Below are 18,774 nucleotides of genomic sequence, written 5' to 3'. Positions count from 1 at the left end.
TAACAAAGTGAATCAGCTATACATATACATATATCCCCATATCTGCTCCCTCTTGCATCTCCCTCCCTCCCACCCTCCCTATCCCACCCCTCTAGGTGGTCACAAAGCACCGAGCTGATCTCCCTGTGCTATGCGGCTGCTTCCCACCAGCTACCTATTTTACATTTAGTAGCGTAAGAACTGGATCACATTGTACATACTATTATGCTTTTTTTTTTAACTTAGTGATGTTGCAGAAATCTTTCCATGTATAGAAATCTATCATCATTTTAATATTCCCCAGTATAGTATTCCATAGTATGGACATATTGTAACTTATTTAACTACTCTATCGATGGACATTTAAGTTGTTCCCATACTTTCTGGTAGACTCTTTTTGAAGCTTTCCCCACCATATTAGGACCTCCCTATCCTGCAGGAGATAAAAGCCGGATTTTGTTGTGTGATACTAGTATCATAGTTATAAAGGAGAAGACCTTTACTTTCCAAAGATGCATTTGAAAATTTAGGGTGAAATGCCAAGATATCTGCAATTTACTTCAAAACAGATCAAAAAATGTAGATGGGGCTTCCCTGGTGGCACAGTGGTTAAGAATCCACCTGCCAATGCAGGGGACACGGGTTCGAGCCCTGGTCCAGGAAGATCCCACATGCCGCAGAGCAACTAAGCCTGTGTGCCCCAACTACCGAGCCTGTGCTCTAGAGCCCGCGTGCCACAACTACTGAAGCCCGTGTGCCTAGAGCCCGTGCTCTGCAACAAGAGAAGCCACCACAATGAGAAGCCCGCGCACCACAACAAAGAGTAGCCCCCGCTCGCTGCAACTAGAGAGAGCACGTGTGCAGCAACGAAAACCCAATGCAGCCAAAAATAAAAAAAATAAATAAATTTATAAAAAACGAAAAAGAATGTAGATGAAGTCAACACAGTGGCTAAATATTAAAACTGTTAAAACTAGGTATGCAGGTATTCATTATACTATTCTATTTTTTTGTACATGGGGAAATTTTCATAACAAAAAGAAAGAGAGAAAAATAAAAGAAAGTGAGCTAGGAGTACAGGTATGTGCAAGAAAGTGGCTGAAGAATTTACTGTTAAATGGGGCAGATGGATTGAACACATTTATCTCCTCTGTCCCAAAATACTAAAATCATAGTAAAGGGATAAAAAAGGCATTAGCTCTGAAAAACAAAGAGATCAACAGAACTGTGGTGATCATCATGGTGATGACATCCTAGTCTCCATTTAACCCCTTAAGTAATAATGGGAATCTCATTCATCTCGTTAATGATTGGTTTGGGAAAGTGCATGAGAAATAAAAGAAAATGTATTTTGTTTTGCGATGGGGGGGGGTGGCTTTTGCAAAGATTTTTCTCACTTTTAAAAAGAGACACAAGGAGGGAATTCCCTGGCAGTCCAGTCATTAACATTCCTCACTTTCACTGCAGGGGCCTGGGGTCGATCCCTGGTCAGGGAACTAAGATCCCACAAGCCGCACAGTGTGGCCAAAAAATTTTTAAAAATTAAAAAATAATGGGCAAAGGACCTTACTGTATAGCATAAGGAATATCAATATCCTGTGATAAACCATAATGAAAAAGAATATGAAAAAAATGTATATATATGTATAACTGAGTCACTTTGCTGTCATTAACACAACATTGTAATTCAACTATACTTCAATAAAAAATAAATTTAGGGACTTCCCTTGTGGCACAGTGGTTAAGAATCTGCCTGCCAGTGCTGGGGACATGGGTTCGATCCCTGGTCCGGGAAGATCCCACATGCCGCGAAGCAAGTAAGCCCGTGTGCCACAACTACTGAGTCTGCACGCCTAGAGCCTGTGCTCCGCAACAAGAGAAGCCACTGCAATGAGAAGCCCATGCACTTCAGTGAAGAGTAGCCCTCGCTCTCTGCAACTAGAGAAAGCCTGTGGGCATCAACGAAGACCCAACACAGCCATAAATAAATAAATTTATTTAAAAAAAATTTTTTTTAAATGAGCAAAGAACTTTAATAGACATTTCTCAGAAAAGATATATAAATGGTGCCAGCAATCACATGAAAAGATGTTCAACATCATCAGTCATTAGGGAAATGCAAATCAAAATCACAATGAGTTACCACTTCACACCCACTAGGACAGCTATTAAAAAAAAAAAAAAAGAGACACAAGGAAAAGGTGGTCTCCACCTTCATCTGGATCTTTTTCCTCTGGAAGTGCTATAGCCATCTAGCTAATGACGTTGAAGATGAATCCAAAAGATCGAAGAGGGTGGAATAAAAGAAAGCCACAGAAGGAGAGCCAGAAAGAAACCATAAAGATCAGATCAGAAATAAATGAAGAAGAAATGAAGGAAACTATAGCAAAAATCAATAAAACTAAAAGCTGGTTCTTTGAGAAGGTAAACAAAATTGATAAACCATTAGCCAGACTCATCAAGAAAAAAAGGGAGAAGACTCAAATCAATAAATATAGAAATCAAAAAGAAGTAACAACTGACACTGCAGAAATACAAAGGATCATGAGAGATTACTACAAGCAACCATATGCCAATAAAATGGACAACCTGGAAGAAATGGACAAATTCTTAGAAATGCACAACCTTCCGAGACTGAACCAGAAAGAAATAGAAAATATGAACAGACCAATCACAAGCACTGAAATTGAAACTGTGATTAAAAATCTTCCAACAAACAAAAGCCCAAGGCCAGATGGCTTCACAGGCAAATTCTATCAAACATTTAGAGAAGAGCTAACACCTCTCTTTCTCAAACTCTTCCAAAATATAGCAGAGGGAGGAACACTCCCAAACTCATTCTATGAGGCCACCATCACCCTCATACCAAACCAGACAAAGATGTCACAAAGAAAGAAAACTACAGGCCAGTATCACTGATGAACATTGATGCAAAAATCCTCAACAAAATACTGGCAAATAGAATCCAACAGCACATTAAAAGGATCATACAACATGATCAAGTGGGGTTTATCCCAGGAATGCAAGGATTCTTCAATATATGCAAATCAATCAATGTGATACACCATATTAACAAACTGAAGGAGAAAAATCATATGATCATCTCAATAGATGCAGAGAAAGCTTTCGACAAAATTCAACACCCATTTATGATAAAAACCCTCCAGAAAGTAGACAGAGAGGGAACTTACCTCAACATAATAAAGGCCACATATGACAAACCCACTGCCAACATCATCCTCAATGGTGAAAAACTGAAACCATTTCCACCAAGATCAGGAACAAGACAAGGTTGCCCACTCTCACCAATATTATTCAACATAGTTTTGGAAGTTTTAGCCACAGCAATCAGAGAAGAAAAAGAAATAAAAGGAATCCAAATCGGAAAAAGAGAAGTAAAGCTGTCACTGTTTGCAGATGACATGACACTATACATAGAGAATCCTAAAGATGCTACCAGAAAACTACTAGAGCTAATCAATGAATTTGGTAAAGTAGCAGGATAAAAAATTAATGCACAGAAATCTCTTGCATTCCTATACACTAATGATGAAAAATCTGAAAGAGAAATTAAGGAAACACTCCCATTTACCACTGCAACAAAAAGAATAAAATATCTAGGAATAAACGTACCTAAGGAGAAAAAAGACCTGTATGCAGAAAATTATAAGACACTGATGAAAGAAATTAAAGATCATAGCAACACATGGAGAGATATACCATGTTCTTGGATTGGAAGAATCAACATTGTGAAAATGACTCTACTACCCAAAGCAATCTACAGATTCAGTGCAATCCCTATCAAGCTACCACTAGCATTTTTCACAGAACTAGAACAAAAAAATCTCACAATTTGTATGGAAACGTAAAAGACACCGAATAGCCAAAGCAATCTTGAGAAAGAAAAACAGAGCTGGAGGAATCAGCCTCCCTGACTTCAGGCTATACTACAAAGCTACAGTAATAATAGACAGTATGGTACTGGCACAAAATCAGAAATATAGATCAATGGAACAGGATAGAAAGCCCAGAGATAAACCCATGGACATACTGTCACCTTATTTTTGATAGAGGAGGCAAGAATATACAGTGGAGAAAAGACAGCCTCTTCAATAAGTGGTGCTGGGAAAACTGGACAGCTACATGTAAAAGAATGAAATGAGAACACTCCCTAATACCATACACAAAAATAAACTCAAAATGGATTAAAGACCTAAATGTAAGGCCAGACACCGTTAAACTCTTAGAGGAAAACACAGGCAGAACACTCCATGACATAAATCACAGCAAGATCTTTTTTGACCCACCTCCTAGAGAAATGGAAATAAAAACAAAAATAAACAAATGGGACCTAATGAAACTTAAAAGCTTTTGCACAGCAAAGGAAACCATAAACAAGATGAAAATACAACCCTTAGAATGGGAGAAAATATTTGTAAATGAAGCAACTGACAAAGGATTAATCTCCAAAATTTACAAGCAGCTCATGCAGCTCAATATCAAAGAAACAAAAAAAAAATCCAAAAGTGGGCAGAAGACCTAAATAGACATTTCTCCAAAGAAGATATACAGATTGCCAACAAACACATGAAAGAATGCTCAACATCATTAATCATTAGAGAAATGCAAATCAAAACTACAATGAGATATCATCTCACACCGGTCAGAATGGCCATCATCAAAAAATATACAAACAATAAATGCTGGAGAGGGTGTGGAGAAAAGGGAACCCTCTTGCACTGTTGGTGGGAATGTAAATTGATACAGCCATTATGGAGAACAGTATGGAGGTCCCTTAAAAAACTAAAAATAGAACTACCATAAAACCCAGCAATCCCACTACTTGGCATATACCCTGAGAAAACCATAATTCAAAAAGAGTCATGTATCACATTGTTCATTGCAGCTCTATTTACAACAGCCAGGACATGGAAGCAACCTAAGTGTCTATCAACAGATGAATGGATAAAGAAGATGTGGCACATATATACAATGGAATATTACTCAGCCATAAAAAGAAACGAAATTGAGTTATTTGTAGTGAGGTGGACGGACCTAGAGACTGTCATACAGAGTGAAGTAAGTCAGAAAGAGAAAAACAAATACCGTATGCTAACACATATATATGGAATTTAAGGGGAAAAAAATGGTCATGAAGAACCTAGGGGCAAGACGGGAATAAAGACACAGACCTACTAGAGAATGGACTTGAGGATATGGGGAAGGGGAAGGGGAAGCTGTGACAAAGTGAGAGAGTGGCATGGACATGTATACACTGCCAAATGTAAAACAGATAGCTAGTGGGAAGCAGCCGCATAGCACAGGGCGATCAGCTAGGTGCTTTGTGACCACCTAGAGGGGTGGGATAGGGAGGGTGGGAGGGAGGGAGATGCAAGAGGGAAGAGATATGGGGATATATGTATATGTATAACTGATTCACTTTGTTATAAAGCAGAAACTAACACACCATTGTAAAGCAATTATACTCCAATAAAGAAAAAAAAAAACAAACTAGTTTACAAAACAAAAAACAAAAAAGGAGAGCCAACCCCTGATCTTTGGGGACTGGTACTCTTTCACCTCTGGACTTCTTGTCACCAGTGGTAAGAAATTTCCTAATTATTGAAGTGGTTAGTAAGCAAGATTTTCTGCTACTTGCACCTGAAGTGTCCCAACAAGTGTGAACAAGAGATTTTAACCTATTTTTAGAAGACAGACTGTGGCTGGAGAGTGTTAACTGATGGGAAAGGAGTTGACCTACCACAGAACCTTGAGAAGCAGGGCACCTGGAGCAGCTAGAGCTGCACAAGTCATGGGTGAGGTGAGGACTAAACATAGCGAGAGAGCTGAAAGGCTCAATATTCTGTCGCTGGACCCGCAGGTCATCACTGCTACCTCACACGGTCACATGACTTACCATTGCCCTTGCCAGTCCCCTCGCTCTCCAATCAACCCTCAGAAAGAGAAACTGAACCAGAGAGACTCTAGACGTGGGGCCCCCAGGCTCAGCAGAGACCAGGAGGGGGCACAGGGCTAAAAACAGGAGGACTGTGGGCTGCCCCTGGTCAGATCCTTAGTTGGCACTGCCGGAATGCCTATTACCAGGTACATCAGCAGGCAGGGTTCTTCCCTCAGGAAACTGAATGACCCCGGAGAAAAGGCTTCCACAGCTTGCCTTTGGGAATATTCCAACAAAAGGCTGACTGGTGACATGATGACCTTTTGGTTGATAGTCCCACATAGACCTCCAATGAGCCTGTTAGAGCCTCTCTTTTAAATATGAATGGTTAGAGACAACCAAACATTCCTGGAACACCTCCAACATGAGCTGACCAACCAAACATCAAACACATGAACACATATATGAAACAAACTTGGGGGAAATGAAGAGAAAGGAAGAAAAGAGGAGGGGCTTCCCTGGAGATCCGGTGGTTAAGACTCTGCCCTTCCACTGCAGGGGGTGTGGATTTGATCCCTGGTTGGGGAACTAAGATCCCGCATGCCGATAAAAAGAACCAGATCCTAAAATTTAACAAGTAAATCGTAAACTATTTAATATACAGTTTTGAAGAGTAAAGTAAAAAAATCTTTTAGAAAGTGGAACAAGAGATTGAGAGACAACAGGAGAAAGGAGGTAAGAGGATGAAGAGGTCAGAGCAAATGATCCAACATCCAACTAACAGGAAGTTAAGAAAGAGAATAAAGACATAGTGGGGAGAAAACGATTTAGCATGTAACATGGGAAAATATCCCAGAAACAGGTGTTTCCAGGTTGAAAGGATCTACTGAGTACCTAGAACAATGAATGAAAAAAGACCTACATCAAGGGGGATCCCTGGGAAATTTCAGAGCCCCATGCTTCAGCAATTAAAAATGGAATCAGAATGTTATGAAACTCCTCAATAAAAACCTTCGATGCCAGAAACCAATGGAAAAATTGTCTTCAATCTTCTGTATGGAAATAATTCTCAATCCAGTTATATACTCAGAGAGATGATCAATTAAGTGTGAGGGTAGAATAAAAACATTTTCAGGTGTATAAGGATTCTAAAAATTGACCTCCCATGTCCCTTTTCACAGGAAGCTAATGGAGAAGATACTCCATCAAATAAAGGAGCAAACCAAGAGAGAAGGTGGCAAAGGGATACAGGAAACAGATGCTCCAACACAGAGAGGGTCAACAGAGTTCCAGGATGGTAGGAACTACTGTTTTTCACTCTAACCCTTTTAGTACTATTTAGTTTTTGAACTATGTGTCTATACTATGTTGATTTAAAAAAAAGAAGTTTCGCTAAGAAAAAGAAAATCTTAGAACAGTTGAAACACTCAATAGTAAGTTCCAGTTGCCAGACAAAAGAGAGGAGACGAGGGGAGGAGAATTGTGGAGAGTAAAGCTGAGCATGAAAACTGCGAGCTGCAGAGCAGAATCAGCTCTGAGAACCAAGACAGAAACATGAAGGAAGGACGCTGGGCACACGTGTGCACGTGCACAACGGGAAGGAGCCCTGGATCTCCTCGTTTTTAGACTTGTGTCACTCAGGACGTGGGCACCCTCCTGGCGATGACGGAATGGCGGATGCTTTCAAGACCTCCTCCCAGCTCTGATCACTGCCCTCCAGGGTGGAACCTGGAGGGATGGAGTGCGCTGGGACCAGCTTGCGTCTCAAAAAAGCCAAGGCTTGGAGAGGATGATGGGGAATTGGGCAACTGGCCATGAGAAAGTGTGGGGAAAGTCTCGCAAGTGTTAAGCTGCCGTCCAACCTTTCTTCCTCAGCACTACATTACCCCTCACCCCTCCACTTATCAGTCTGGTCTAAAGACAGTGCATGTGATGATGGTCCCTGTCCAGTTACACCCAGAGAAACTTAAAGTCCCCTAACCCCCACCACTTTGAGGAAGCACGAGAAAACAACTGACCTTAACTGAGTCCTTACTGCATGTAGGCACGTCACGTACCTTTTCTCATTGGAGCTACCCACTGCCTTAGGTGCGCGTAACTATGACCTACACTTCTCAGATGAGGACATTGGTTGCCAAGCTAATAAAAAGTGGAAATGAGACTGGGCTCTGCCTGCTTGACTTCAAAGGCCCCCCTGTTGAGAAATGAGTAGGAAAAGCCCAGGGACAAACATAAGTCAAAGAGAGAAACGGCTTCCACTTTGGCGATTACTCTATGTAATGAAGTAGCTTTCACTCCAGACTCACCTCTGCCCTTTTTCAGGTATCTAGGACCTTCTGCCTCTTTCCCTGCTGCCCCTGTCAGTCTTAGATTCATTGGCATTTGCCATTTTATACTTTAAGGAGAGATGTGTGAGCATCTATGAGACAGAGGGGAACGTGCCCAGATCTTGGCAGCACTGACCTCCACAGCTGACCCTTCCTCCCTCTGCTGCCCCCCTTCCCTGAACCCCTGCGCTTTCCAACAGAGTCCTGATGGCTTTGGTTGGCCTGGTCATTCATAGCCCTTGGGCTCTGTGGGGCAAATAATGTGTTTCCTTAGAGTTGGGGGCAAAGAAACAGAGCATACTGGTATGTTATCCAAGGGGCCCCAGGTTGAAGGACAGAGGCCAGGAGGACAGGTGAATGGAAATCAGGTAGCACTGAGGCTCCCATTGCTTTCCCATTGACTACCACTGCCCCCTACTACCAGCTACCATGAACTGAGTGCTTATGATGAGCTTGGTATTTTATCTCACTCAATTCTCCTTAGCTCTGTTTGGCAGTTGAGCAATTTGAGGCCAGAGAGGCTGAGAGACATGGCCATGTTCATCTAGTTAGCAGACAAGGAGTTGAGCCTTGCACTTCCAATCCTGTTCCAACCCTTGCTAGCTAACTTTCACTTTTCCAATCCTAGACCCAAGTCCCTCTTTTAGGAACCCCTGACAAGCATGGGTTGCAACGCAAAAATATGGCAACTGGAATATTTTCAAGGTTACCAAAATGATATTTAAGATATAAATTCACACGCTGTTAGCATTTCCTACAAGAGAAATTCACGATTGGGAAGGGATAACCATAATTCCATTCATGTGTGACAATTTTTTTTTTTGGCCAATTATAGATAATGAGTGTGACTGAAACATCTATTATATTTACATCATTAATATGAGGGAAATAACCGCTTTAAGTCTTATGTGGGTATGTTTACTTCTGATCATGCTTTTTCTTTTTTTTTTTCTTTTCTTTTTTTTTTTTTTGCGGTACGCAAAAAAAGGCCACTGTTGTGGCCTCTCCCGTTGCGGAGCACAGGCTCCGGACACACAGGCTCAGCGGCCATGGCTCACGGGCCCAGCCGCTCCGCGGCATGTGGGATCTTCCCAGACCGGCATGTGGGATCTTCCCGGACCGGGGCACGAACCCGCGTCCCCTGCATCAGCAGGCGGACTCTCAACCACTGCGCCACCAGGGAAGCCCTGATCATGCTTTTTCGATCTCTGATGGCATGGGGTCTCGTGTGAACCTAAAACAACTGAAAAAGGACGTTATTTCCCACTAACTGTGGAACAGAGTTCACCCCTGAGTTTTCTGGTGCCTTGAAAGCGTCCTCAAAAATTATTCTCTTACCAACATTTGTAACGTGCTCCTTGGCCTCCCCTTTTCCTTCAGAGACATTCTTTTCTGCCGATTAACCTCACCCTCTCTCTTTCTTCTATTTCCCTAAAAGAACATAAACACCTGGCATTTCTCTATTGACAAACATTCCCCTGAAAATTAAACCAAAAAAGGAACAGAAAGAAGCAGCTCTTAAGGCTCCACTGTTGCCTGTTTCATTTTTTAACGGCTGCCCCCAGCTTCTCTGTTAAGCCAGGTACCACTGCTTGGGTGCTGAGTGCCTGCATCAGTCAAAATCGATGGAGAAATGTATAATAAAAGAGTTTTCAAACTGGGGTTCCCTGGAGTCCTTGGGGAAGCTGAGGTAATCCCTTGGATGTGCTGGGGGACAGTGGGTCCTGGGTACACGTGCGATGAAAGCAGGGCTGAGCGGGCTTCAGGTGGAGGCAGGTCTGCTTTTATATCGGGTACCATGTAAGGTTCTGTGGGAACAAAAAAGTTCCATCGCCACCAAGAAGTTTGAAAGCTATATAGAATTGAAGCCCCTTCCAGAAGTTTGGAGCAGAACTGTGTCCCCAAGGGTAGTATCCTTCACCAACATCTGGCATTACAGTGAGAAATTATAAAACGATTTTGGAAAATGAGGGGTGGCAAGGACAGTGGCAAGTAAACGGATGACGACAACGACCCGACAATGGTTATGATGATGGAGATGTGTGGGCGGTGACTCCATCCCCCCAGATGCCTGAGGCTGAGCTTGGTGATTCCAAGAGAGGGGCTCCAGCTGCCAAACTGGTCAGGCTTGCACCAAAGTGTAAGGCATGAGAGATCCTGGTAGGTTAGTAACAACTGTCATCAAATATTTGCTTTGCTTTAAAAATAAATTCCTTCCCCTTCTTTTGTAACTATATTCTCTTAATGCCTACTTGCTGACTGGACAATTACTCTTTGAGACTCACAGTGTATGCATTAAAAATCATCAGAGGGGACTTCCCTGGTGGCGCAGTTGTTAAGAATCTGCCTGCCAATGCAGGAGACACGGGTTCGGGAGACACAGGAGACACAGAGCCCTGGTCCGGGAAGATCCCACATGCTGCAGAGCAACTAAGCCCATGCACCACAACTACTGAGCCTGTGCTCTAGAGCCCACGAGCCACAACTACTGAGCCTGCGTGCCACAACTACTGAAGCCTGTGCGCCTAGAGCCCGTGCTCCCCAACAAGAGAAGCCACCGCAATGAGACGCCCGTGCACCGCAACAAAGAGTAGCCCCCGCTCGTTGCAACTAGAGAAAGCCCGTGATGCAGCAAAGAAGGCCCAACGCAGCCAAAAAAAACAAAAATCATCAGAGGATACTAATATCTGCACTTATATTGTGTTATTAATGTTTTCTTTTTATGATGCTATGGATATTTGAGTCTCATCTCCTAAACTCCAAATTCTTGAAAAGCAGGATCTGGTTTCATTCATCTCTGTGCCCCTGCGTGAAAGTACCTAACACAGCACCCTGCTTATGGAGCAAGCACTCAATAAATATTTTTGAACGAGGGTTACCTGTCCTATCACCTGGAAATCGGTCTGTGGCTCATTATGGCACTCCACTGCCTGTCAAAACACACATACATGGATTTTCAACCCACGTGGAATTTTTTTCTCCCTCCCTCTTTTTTTTGGCCACGCTGCGTGGCATGTGGGATCTTAGCTCCCCGAGCAGGGATCGAACCCATGCCCCCTGCAGTGGAAGCTTGGAATCCTAACCACTGGACTGCCAGGGAATTCCCCCAGGTGGGTTTTGTTTTCTATTCTTTCCTTTCTGTCCAGGATGACCAAATAAAACCCCAAAGAGGTGGCTCAGCTTTCTTGGTACGGAGGGAAATGTAAGGACAGACAGCCCTGTCATGGCAATTTTCCCTTTACCCTGACCATTGGAGAGCTGTGGAAAAAATTCACAAAATATCATGGCAAGTGGGCTCCTAAGCTGTGCTGACTACCCATCCCCCCAGGCTTCCCCCACTCTCTGCTCCAGGAATCTTCAACTAATCTAAAAACTTTCAGGTGACCAGAAAGTTGCCTGGTGGTTGAGTGTCATCCTTTCAGCTATTTATTTCTAGCTGACTCTTACGCCGTGAAAACACATCCTGTCGGATATAGGTCTGCTATGGAGGATGACAATCACGGCAACGATGACCACGGTGAGGATGACAACGGTGACAGCAGTAACATCCACTGAACGCTACGTGGCAGGCACTGGGCTGAGCCCCTCACGCCCATTCTCTCCCTTCAACTTCACAACCACCTCCCCAGGTAGGACGATAACGACTCCCATTTCACACGTGATCCGACCACATACGACCCAGCCAGGCAGGGTCACTTGACCACGGACTCAAGGCTTCTATCGCCCAGGTGGGACTTACCTAGGAAGCACAGAGTTAGGTGGCCTGGATTTTGCAGGGGACGCGACTTTAGGTTCTGGGCCCAAGCTCCCTGAAGATCCCGGCAGCGAGTCCTGCGCTGGCCCGGATGGGTTTGGAAGTACTTCCCTTGCCGAAGTCAGGAGATGCTCTTTATCTTTAACTTCTTTTTCCCGGGACTTGGCTTTGTGTTCCGCCAGAAGGAGGTCAAATTGCTTTTTCCGGCCTGGGACTGCCCTCCGATGGCTTAGGGAGTGAGTCTAAGGAGAAGAGAGACGGAAAGCACAGCCTCTTTGATCAGCACATAAACCTGCTTCCCCAGGCCCTCCATTTCAGAAACAGCAATTCATGGGAATTTAGAGGTGCTTGAAAAGTCAACTTCAAGGCAACAGCTCCTGTTCTGTGGCTGGGAAGAGGCAGAGACCACACAAAACGCAACCGTGCCCTACGCTCCTGGCGTTAAGAAGCCAAAGCTTCCTCCAAAAAATGGCATAAGATGACGAGCTTCAGCGCAGAACCCATGAGAACCTCTCTGATGAAAGGCAACGGTGAGGGCGTGCTGGAGTTAATCCAGGTGCAGGTGGGAGGCTTGCTTTGGCCCAGACACACAGAGCCACCAAGCAGAGAGGGCCACAGCCTCCATCCCAAGAGGCACTGGCAGTTCAGTATGAAATACGGGGCTGGGGGCCACCCACTGGCGGCCGCCTTGGGTCAGCTGTCCCCTGGCCACCCTGCTGTGGCTGGATCAGGGGCACGGCAGCTCGTCCTCCCCTCCGGGGCTGCCTTTCAGGGCGCTGCCACCGCCGCCGCGCTGCTCCTGCATACATTAAAACGTAGCAGGGTTTAGAACCGCCTGTGAGTGCCTATAAATACAATTTACTGTCTGGCCTCACAAGTAACAGGGGAAGCCTATTTTTTTTTTTTTTTTTTCCCTTCTTAAAAAGCCAGCCAGCTTGAGGCAGGCGCTCTGCTACCATGGAAGAGAAGAAAGCATTTCCCTTACAAAGAACAGCTGGGGGTCATGTCGAGGCTCCACACCCTGCCGTGTGCAGAGAGTGGCATGCAAACATTTCGACAAAGGCCCCAGCGAGAGCAGGAAGTATTTTTTATGGAAAGAGAAATACCTTGCAGGTGAGGGATCTTGTGCAAGGTTTCTTTGTCTCGGGATCCAATACTCCACAGTGTTTATTTGGGTCAAATTCTCTCTCTGGTTTAAGAAACAAACAAAAAATATAAGAAAAAAGGAGACTAAATAGGATTTGGCATTAAGACCACATTTTTAAAAAAATGCACATTTGCACCAACAAGTGAGACATTGTCAGGCAATCTGTTTTTTTTGGTTTGTTTTTTTTTCCAACCGGCTGCTAAAATGCTTCCAGAACCGCTGGGGGAAGATGGCGCTCCCCTCTGAACCCAAGAATTCCCAAGTCCAGCGGGAGGCGGTAGGGATCGGAATGCACAAGGGAATGGGGGGTGGGGGGTGGGCAGCGGAGGGAAAGGAGCCAGTTGCTCTCACACTTTCACTCCAAACAATTCCCCCAGTACCTTTGGGCAGAGGTGGCTGCAGACCAGGGAGAACCACCTGAGGCCCAAGGGCCACTTTTTCCCCTGGGGTAGCTCCAAGAATACGTCACCAACCCCTTCCTGCCCTGCCTCCCTGATAGTTTTAGCCATTTAAGTGGGAGATTATTCCTTGACATGTCCGTGTGACCTGCCTCTCTCAATGCTTTGCAAAGTCCTCAGCACGAGGCTTTCCACGCAGCCTCGCTGGCCAGAAAAATCATTTCCCGGATTCAGGAACATATAGGCAGGGGCAGGGCCAGGTGTGGGATTTACACTGGGACTGAACCTGAAGGTGCAGAGAGGGCAGGGCCTGTTAGTGTCACAGTCGCTCTGCCCCTGGAATGAGGCCTGATGCTCCAGGTGGGAACGAGCCGGGTCCCTCGGGGACCTGCTGAGGGAGGCGGGCTTTCCCCAGATCCTGCCTTCCCGCTGGACTCCTGACGGCTCATGTTGGGGTTACTTCTAAGGAATCTGCTCTTTTTATGCCCGTTTTGGATCCTTCACCCCTTCTGGATTACAGAAATGCTCTCCTCCCCTGGAAAACGAGGGGATGTGCGGCAATCTCTTAAGGACCCTTCAGGCTTTAAAGTTCCACCTCTTGATGACCTGTGCCATTTCTGGAAGGCACCCAACAAACACCTGAGTCCTGCAGGGCAGAATGACATAGCTCTTCTGAGCATCCAGGGAGACGGGCAGCAGCATTGGCGGGTGGGTGGATGGGCGCGCAGCGGGGTGTATATATACTTGGTGGAATGTCTCCTTAAGGGCCTCCAATGGCTGCAAGCTAAAAAGAGGTTACCTTGCCTGAAAAACTGCCTGAACTTGGTGGAATAAGCTCTGACCATAATAAATGAATGCATTCTATTTTTAAAAGAAGGTTTGGGAGCTGTGGGGAGGTTGCGACAGTGGTGATGATGATGTTTGCAATAAAACCATTCTCAGGTCCAAGACAGATTTCCTGGTTGACTATCAAAATGCATCCTGCCTCTTTCTTTTGCTTTTGTCTCCTTTTTTTAAGCTTCATTTTTAAGGAAAGAAAACTGCTAGGCCTGGAGATGTTCGCTTCCTACGAGCCCTCTCTGCCCACCGAGGAGGGTCTGGGTGCCAGGCTGAAGGCCGCCTGGTGTGAGTTCTTGCCCTTGGGCCTGGCGGAGTCAGACCTGTGCCCAGATCCACACCGGCCCTCGTGCTGACCTGGAACTGAGCAGGTTGTTTGGCTGGGGGTAGGAGCTGGCTGCCAAATGTGAAAGTGAGAGAGAAATAGCAAAAGACCCAATGAGACAAAACCACCAACAAAATGCAAAATCCCCAAACACACAAAAAATGCCCGACCAACTTCAGATTAAGGTGCCGGCTGGAAGCCATGGTCATACTTCTGCCAGGAGGAGGAAGCCGGCCTCACTGCGCCCAGACAGGCCTATTGGATTGCCCCCTCTGCAGAGTGAAGATGAACTTTCCCTGCAGGGAGACAGCCAGGAGCGGGGGGCTCCGTCCACACAGTGAGGCCCCCGCCCTCAAGAGAGCACCAGGCTCTGCCTTTCTTTCTGGACAGCGGGTGGAAAGGACATGGAGAGATTTTCAGGGTAAAATAACTGTGTCATTAGAATGCTTTGGGCCTGAGGTACTTTTAAGAAGTAAACTTTTTAAAAGTGACAGAGGTAAGATAGAGAAACTGAAACACATATAAACACAAAGTACAAAATGAAAATGACCCACAATTCTTGGGGCGCTTAGGAATTATGCTCATACCAGAGGACACAGCTTCACTCTCACAGGGCAGCTTACCCTGTACGGTGGACCCATGAACAACGTGGGTTTGAACTGTGCAGGTCCACTTACACACGGATCTTTTGCAATAGTACATACTGCAGTTCTACATGATTGCAGGTTGGCTGAATCCGCAAATACAGAGGAACTGCGGATACGGAGGGTCAACTAGAAATTATACAGGGATTTTTGACTGCGTGGAGGGTCGGCACCCCTAATCCCTGCGCTGTTCAAGGGTCAACTGTATTTTGTTTTTTCTGGTTGACATTTGATAAATGCCCAGAGTGTGTGAAGAAGTTATAAGGTTTATAGCTTTTCTTGGTCTTTTAGAGAAAGTAAAACTGCCGGATTTCCTTCTCCAACAATCCCAAAGCAACTATCACCCACTTGGGGGCCCCTAAGCGCAACCATTGTCTTAAGGACTGGCCATGTGCACCTTTCTGGGTACCCTGAGGTACTTGGGCAACCAAGTAGATCGGAGAGAGACCCTTCAACACCCCATCTGCTGTGCCAGTCCAAGCGTTCCCAGATGGAAATTCCAATCTGCTTATGTGGGAAAGGCAGTTGCAGCCCCAGACCACAGAATCAACCTGGAAACCAACGAGACCAAAGGATGGAGATGGGCAGACAGCACCAAGGCGACTGTCCCAAGCCTGCCCTGAGCTACTGGGAGATATCACGGTGGATTGCCCGACTCTGCTTTCTGGAACCCAGGGGCAGTTCGGCCTGTCAGTGTGAGGACAAGACCCTCCGAATCCACAGACTGCTGAGGGGTTGCAGAGCCTCCTGCCTTGGGGTCACTAAGGTAACTGCTGCTCAGGGCTGGGCTGAGCGAGGTACCGCATCTGGCCCGGGATTAAGAGAACCAGTTCTCCCCTGTATTTTTAGGGGCGGGGGAGGTTCCTGTTGGCAGGTAAACTCCGTGTCTCCCTTAAAACGAAACAGACCTGCTCTATGATAAGAAAGCATCGCTCCCTCGTTCTGGACGCAACTCGACTGCAATCTGATCATGAGCCAGACTCGAAGGACACAGACACGTACCTGAAAGTCTCCTGTAAGGCTTGTTGTTGTTTTTGGTGCCATTTTGGTGTTTCTTGTCTATGGTGGCAGACAAAATTCCTTTGCCATTTAAGATCTTCTCTGGGGAAGGTGGCACTGACTTGGACATCAAGACCGGCTTAATGACAGGTGGGGTGGAGACGGCAGAGGATGAGGTGGAGCAGAAAGTGACCGCAGTAGTGGTTGCAGAGTTCATTTTGACATTGGCACCATCTGCCTTCACTAGGTTAGGAATTTTCTCTAAACTGACTACGGGAACCGGAACACTGAAAAATAAATGAACAAACACACACAATTGCCTTCTTTGATTCATCTGGTCTGCGGAGAAGATATGCCTGCTTATCATTATCAGGACACTTCCTTATCACTTATTTATACCCCTCCTCTACGAGAGCAGCAGGATTCCAGTTCTGATGGGAGGGAGATGCACGCCTTGGAAAGGACCAAGAGCGGGTGTGAGGCTGGCGCAGCGCCAGGGATGGCATCAGAACTGATTACCTCCTGGACCGGTTGTCCCCGTAGATCCTGCAGCTCCCCCTTTCTCAGTCCCTTTAGTCGGCGGTCTCTGAGACAGCACCTTGGGCAGAACAAGGCGCCTGCTGTGAAGCTCAGGAGGCGATGCTGTCTGTCCACGAAGGCCGTTGTGCCACGGAGCCGCGTGCTGAATCACGCCCCCTCCCCCCCGCCGCTCGGCTGGTCTCCCACCCAGGCGATCGGGCCTGACATCTGTTTAGCTCGGAGCTCACACAACACGGAGGCATGGCTGCGGGCCAGCGTGCCACGCTCTGCACTGTCAGAGGACTTCTGGATCACTCACATCCCGGGGATGGGCTCAAACTAAGTGAGCCGCCATGGAACATTATCTAATATTCCATTTTAGGCAGCGAGTTATGTAAATAGGCAATTCTCAAGGCTGGCAGGTGAGAGGATGAATTTTAAGAAGACAGAGCACAAAGGTGTATGTGTTTGCTCTTCAGAGTCTGTCACCTTAGCCCCACTTCCCTGCCATTTCTCCTGCAACCGATATGCATCTGATTTCTGTGCATTTCATGCTGGATGACCCTGTGTCTGGGGGGCGGTGGAGAACTCTGTCTTGGGGTCTGAAAAGATGAGATGAGATGAAAAGGCTTTGTTTTGGTTCCTGAACTAGATTCCCTTTCCTCCTTGCAGGGGGGCAGAATGGGAACAACTTCAGCCCCCCAAGTCATTTCTGAGCTAAGAGTGAAGGCGACTGAGCTATCTGAATGCCAAATGGTCTAGAAGAGGGCTTAGACATGCCTGCAGACAATGCAGGACATGAAAGACAGGCTGGTTTTGCAGGTGAGGAGTCTTATGTGCCCACATGGCTGGCCGCTCTCCCTTCCCTAAGATTCATTCACAGATCATTTCTTTGATCAATTTGTTCATGAAATTATTTCAGCAACCCCTCAGCCCCTGCCCCTTTGCTGACTGTGGAACAGGATCCCACATGTTATTTATAAGCCTTTGCCAGTGAGAAGGGCACTCAGTAGTGGAGCACAATGCTCCCAGACATGAGACTTCACCCCAGGACCATGTGCTTTCTTGGCCCGGGGAAGCGTGGGGTGGGACTTCAAGCCCCACGTGAGGGGAAACTGGAACAGTGGTTTTTAGTTAGACACCAAGTCACTGACAGTTCAGCCTTTGATGAGTGTTTCAATCACCGAGATATAGCTGCACTGCTGCTACTTTCTAGTTAATGGCAATTCTCAAAGCACTCCCCTATCGCTAAAGAAGAGCACAAGAAGCCCTTGAAAAGTCAGCACACTGAGAAGCTGCAAAGATATTACCTGGTGAAATTAGTGCTGCATTCCTGATTTCTTCCAAATGGTAAAAAATGCAAAGCCATGGGATATGGAATACGTCCAGGCTCATTCCTTCACTCAATTTTAAAAGACACAAATGATAGAAACCAGAGTCGCTAAGAGATATTTGTACACTTTGTTCATAGCATTATTTACAGTGGCCAAAAGGTGGAAGCAACCTAAATGTCCACTGATGGATAAATGGATAAACAAAATGTGGTATATATATACAATGAAATATTATTCAGCCTTAAAAAGGAAGGAAGTTCTGACACATGGATAAACACTGAGGACATTATGTTAAGTGAAATAGGCAAGTCAGAAAAAGGTGAATACTGTATGATTCCACTCGTATGAGGCACCTAGAGGGGTCAAGTTCATAGAGACAGAAAGGAGAATGGTGGTTGCAGGGGAGTATCCAGTTTAGCGATACTGTTTAGCGGGTATCGAGTTGCAGTTATGCAAGCTGAAGAGTCCTGAAGATCGGCTGCACAACAATGTGAATGTACTTAATACTCCTAAACTGTACTTTAAACATGGTTAACATGGGAAATTTTGTTACGTGTATTTTACTATAGTTAAAAAAAAAATTTTAATGTACAAACCAAAAAAAAAAAAATC

The 18,774-nt window shown here is 45.6% G+C and overlaps 1 protein-coding gene across 6 annotated transcripts in view; it reads right to left on the bottom strand.

Annotated features, from left to right (window-relative positions):
• ATXN7L1 (ataxin 7 like 1) overlaps positions 1 to 18,774 on the bottom strand; it is a 239,745-nt gene that overhangs the window by 18,865 nt on the left and 202,106 nt on the right. For all 6 annotated transcript variants that reach the window (XM_067745960.1, XM_067745961.1, XM_067745964.1 and 3 more), the window contains 3 exons: positions 16,313 to 16,596; positions 13,066 to 13,148; positions 11,945 to 12,201 (listed from right to left, as the gene is read on the bottom strand). In XM_067745960.1, coding sequence (XP_067602061.1) covers positions 11,945 to 12,201; positions 13,066 to 13,148; positions 16,313 to 16,596 — 624 coding nt within the window. The remainder of the gene's footprint in view (positions 1 to 11,944; positions 12,202 to 13,065; positions 13,149 to 16,312; positions 16,597 to 18,774) is intronic.

This window comes from Pseudorca crassidens, chromosome 8, assembly GCF_039906515.1.
Source record: "Pseudorca crassidens isolate mPseCra1 chromosome 8, mPseCra1.hap1, whole genome shotgun sequence".
In the NCBI taxonomy this organism is placed as follows: domain Eukaryota; kingdom Metazoa; phylum Chordata; class Mammalia; order Artiodactyla; family Delphinidae; genus Pseudorca; species Pseudorca crassidens.
This window is presented reverse-complemented; position numbering and strand designations above follow the sequence as displayed.